The sequence below is a fragment of the Pinus tabuliformis genome, chromosome 4_1, assembly GCF_031772625.1.
Source record: "Pinus tabuliformis cultivar Carrire ecotype Pingquan chromosome 4_1, CPIR1, whole genome shotgun sequence".
In the NCBI taxonomy this organism is placed as follows: domain Eukaryota; kingdom Viridiplantae; phylum Streptophyta; class Pinopsida; order Pinales; family Pinaceae; genus Pinus; species Pinus tabuliformis.
This window is the reverse complement of record NC_142303.1, coordinates 915,843,265-915,846,938: the sequence shown is the minus strand read 5'-3', so window position 1 is coordinate 915,846,938 and position 3,674 is coordinate 915,843,265. Positions and strand designations below refer to the sequence as shown.

Here is a 3,674-nt window from a genome sequence, read left to right as displayed (position 1 = left end):
TGACAATTCTGACTTAGCACTGAACGAACTTAAATTCGGATTATTGTTAACCGTCACGATAGGCAGGAGTGCAATCAAATGTTGCATGCGTTGGATGCGTGTATGACAAGAGCATTGGCTCTGAATAATCCATTACAGCATGTCACGCATGTAGGTTTTCTTTTTTTTTAAATGAATTTTATCACTAATGTGAGCTGGCGCTCATGATCGCATGAATGAGTCCTAGTCACGAACCAATATTCCCATGGTTACGTAACAGGTTGAAGTAACTAACGAATTGTATTTAATGACGAGGTATTGCAATCATCCAGGCCATCACACCGAGCGTCTTTGCATCGCGGGTACTGCTGTTCTGATCGGGGAGAATTAATTTAGAGTAAGTACGCATTTTATACTGCGAAACCATGTTATATGAAAAATTGTATTTTCTCCATGTAGAGATGCAGGGAATGGAAAATACTTCACAGCAAGTATTAGGGGTTTTAATGAGACCGAATATGTTATTGCAGGTCTGAAAATGAAGATGAAGATGACGCTGGCAAAGAATATGCAGCATGTTTCTAGTGTACTGGTTTGCATTTTAATTCTGATCCACTTCTCTCTAGCAAACACTGCGAATGTGACTGAGGAGGAATTGCAGGAGATAGCTTCGACTTTTGAGATGTTCGTGGACGAACTGCCACAGATGCCCAAGCTAAAGGGGTATATCGTCGGCCAAGATGGACATTTAAAAGCGGGCGAGCTTCGGATTGGGATGTTTGAGAAAAAATGGGTACGGGACCTATATCCCTAATACATTAAAACGCGCATTGTATTCCATGGAAATTAACTTGTATATATATATATATATATGTTTTTATTCGTGCCAATGACTCGTCTCTTATATGTGTTCTGCTAACAGAAATTTCACAGAGATTTCCCCTCAAGTACCGTATTTGCGTATGGAGCATCGAGGGAGAGTGCGAGTGTGCCAGGTCCAACGATCGAAGCCATCCAAGGCGTAGAAACGTTCATGACGTGGGAAAATTATCTGCCTTCTCGACATATTCTTCCGTGGGATCCCACCGTTGTGACTGCCCAGCCCAAACACGGCGGAGTCCCAACGGTCGTTCACCTGCATGGTGGAATCCATGAACCGCAGAGCGATGGGAACTCATTGGCGTGGTTTACAGCGGGATTCAATGACACCGGACCCGCCTGGACCAAATCTCAATATCACTACGTCAATGTCCAGCACCCCGGCAATCTGTGGTACCATGACCACGCCCTCGGCCTAACCAGAGAAAATCTGTTGGCCGGCCTCGTGGGCGCCTATATCATTCGAAACCCGGCCGTGGAGACACCTCTGAATCTTCCATCAGGGCCGGAATATGACCGTAGTCTTCTCGTGTCCGATAAAAGTTTCCTTGAAAATGGATCCATTTACATGAACTCTACCGGCGACAACCCCACCATTCATCCCCAGTGGCAGGTACAGCACTATATCCATAAATCATTCATTGCATGCTTTTATTTTTCCAGACTGAATTGTCTAACTATGGTGTGGCATTGCAGCCAGAGTATTTTGGAGACGCAATAATAGTGAATGGCAAGGCGTGGCCTTACTTGAAGGTACAGAGAAGGAAATATCGCTTCAGAATTGTGAATACCGGCAACGCCAGATTCTACAGTTTCGCGCTGAGTAACGGACTTCATATGACTCAGATAGGCTCCGACTCTTCCTACTTACCCAGGCCCGTGAACGTTAAGAAATTGCTGCTGGCCCCCTCTGAGATCGCAGACGTCATCATCGACTTCGCGAAGTCATCCACGGATGAGGCCATCCTCACAAACAGCGCTCCCTATCCATACCCCTCCGGAAGTGCCGTCGATAATCTCAACAGCAAAGTCATGAAATTTGTGATTGAGAAAACTAAGGAACCCGACACCCCGATCCCAACGAGATTGGTTTCATATCCTCTTCCCAACAACAACGAGATCGCCCAAACGCGTTACATCACATTGTATGAATACGACAGCGCCACGGGTGATCCGACCCATTCGTTCCTCAATGCTTTACCATTTCTGGCACCGGCTACTGAGACGCCGAGGCAAGGAACCAACGAGTTATGGCATATCATCAATCTCACTCCGGACAACCATCCTCTCCATATTCATCTCGGCGTGTTTAAGACCCTCAGTCAGATAAAGCTGGTAAATTTGACCGAATTTGAGAGCTGCATGAACAAGACGAACAATGCTGTGGCATGCAATATACAGAAGCATGCTCAGGGTAGAGTCATCGCAACTCCTGCTAATGAGAGAACGTGGAAGAACGTGTTCAAGATGCGGCCTGGATATATGACCACCATTTTCCTTACCTTCACTCTGCTGGAGTCTAATCAACCTTATCCCTTTAATGCCAGTGCTGAACCAGGTTACGTATATCACTGCCATGTAAGTGTCCTCTTTCCCTCAAACTGCATCTATATTGAATGTTGTACAGCCTTACAATTCCGATTCCTGAATACTCATATTTTAATATCAATGGCTAATATGTTAATTCTGTTGGATTTCAAATTTGCAGATTTTGGACCACGAAGACAACGAGATGATGAGGCCCCTGAAAATTTTACCCTGATAATGATGTCCATTGCTCTACACATTGGCCACAGTTAATTATGTTGTATTTAATTTCTGTATAGCATTCCCCTGTTCCTAAGGGTAGCCATTTCTTCAATAAATTGCAGGCGCATGTCAAACTCTTTCCATTTCCACTCCGACAACTTCACATTTCGGTGAAACTTTGATTTTTTATTCCGCGATAATTGCAATAATAGTCTGCGTTAGTTTTCGCATTTTCTTTGCTATTGTCCAGCTCCGTTGTTTAATTCAACGGTCCTGAATGTTACGATTTGACTTAAAAACAGTCAAACTAGTTGTATATTTGAAGTTTCTTATTATATCTGTGCTTTTTAATACTGTGTATTAAAATTTATGTATTTTTGTAAAGTTCCTTTATGTGATTAGATCTGTGTGTTCTGATTTATGGAAGTATAAATATTTTTGTAAATTTCCTTTATGTGATTAGATCTGTGTTCTAATTTATGGTAAAGTATAATTAATTTGTTTCAAGTTATTTTGTTTCACACATAACTAATTCATATTTGTTAATTTTGTTTTTTTGTAATTACGTTATATCTGTGTGTTTAATATAATTAGACGGATAGAGTATATATATATTTTTGTAAACTTCCTTTGTTTCACAAATAAGTATTTATAGTTTTCATATTTTAATTTACAGATTAATATCTGTGCATTGTAATTACTTTGTAGATTAAAATTGCTGGGAAGAAGTAAGTAATTATATCTTCCCTGTTATATCTCTAAATTTTAATTTATGGTAAAGAATATATATTTTTATAAAGTATTTTTTTACCAATAACTAGTTCTTATATTTCAAATAACTAAGTCTGGTACATAGTATATTAATTTCAGGTTGAGTTTGATGATAAATTAAAGAAAATGATTAATTTAATTTTGTGATAATCATATAATTAGTAAATTTTATTAACATTTTTTTATGTGATAATAAAAATATTATTAAAGTTTAATTATATTAAGGTGTTGGTATAAGATAATGCTATTTAATTATGATAGTTGTAATGGAAATTTAGAAAAATATAAATCTGATC

At 39.3% G+C, this 3,674-nt stretch overlaps 1 protein-coding gene across 1 annotated transcript; it reads left to right on the top strand.

Annotated features, from left to right (window-relative positions):
• Nucleotides 1–320: 320 nt before the first annotated feature.
• On the top strand, nucleotides 321–2,797 carry LOC149179141 (multicopper oxidase LPR1-like). The gene is made up of 5 exons (XM_089423780.1): nucleotides 321–376; nucleotides 510–772; nucleotides 902–1,471; nucleotides 1,555–2,436; nucleotides 2,567–2,797. Exons 2-5 carry the CDS (start codon nucleotides 518–520, stop codon nucleotides 2,618–2,620), a joined length of 1,761 nt encoding a protein of 586 aa, XP_089279906.1. The 5' UTR covers nucleotides 321–376; nucleotides 510–517; the 3' UTR covers nucleotides 2,621–2,797.
• Nucleotides 2,798–3,674: the final 877 nt, after the last annotated feature.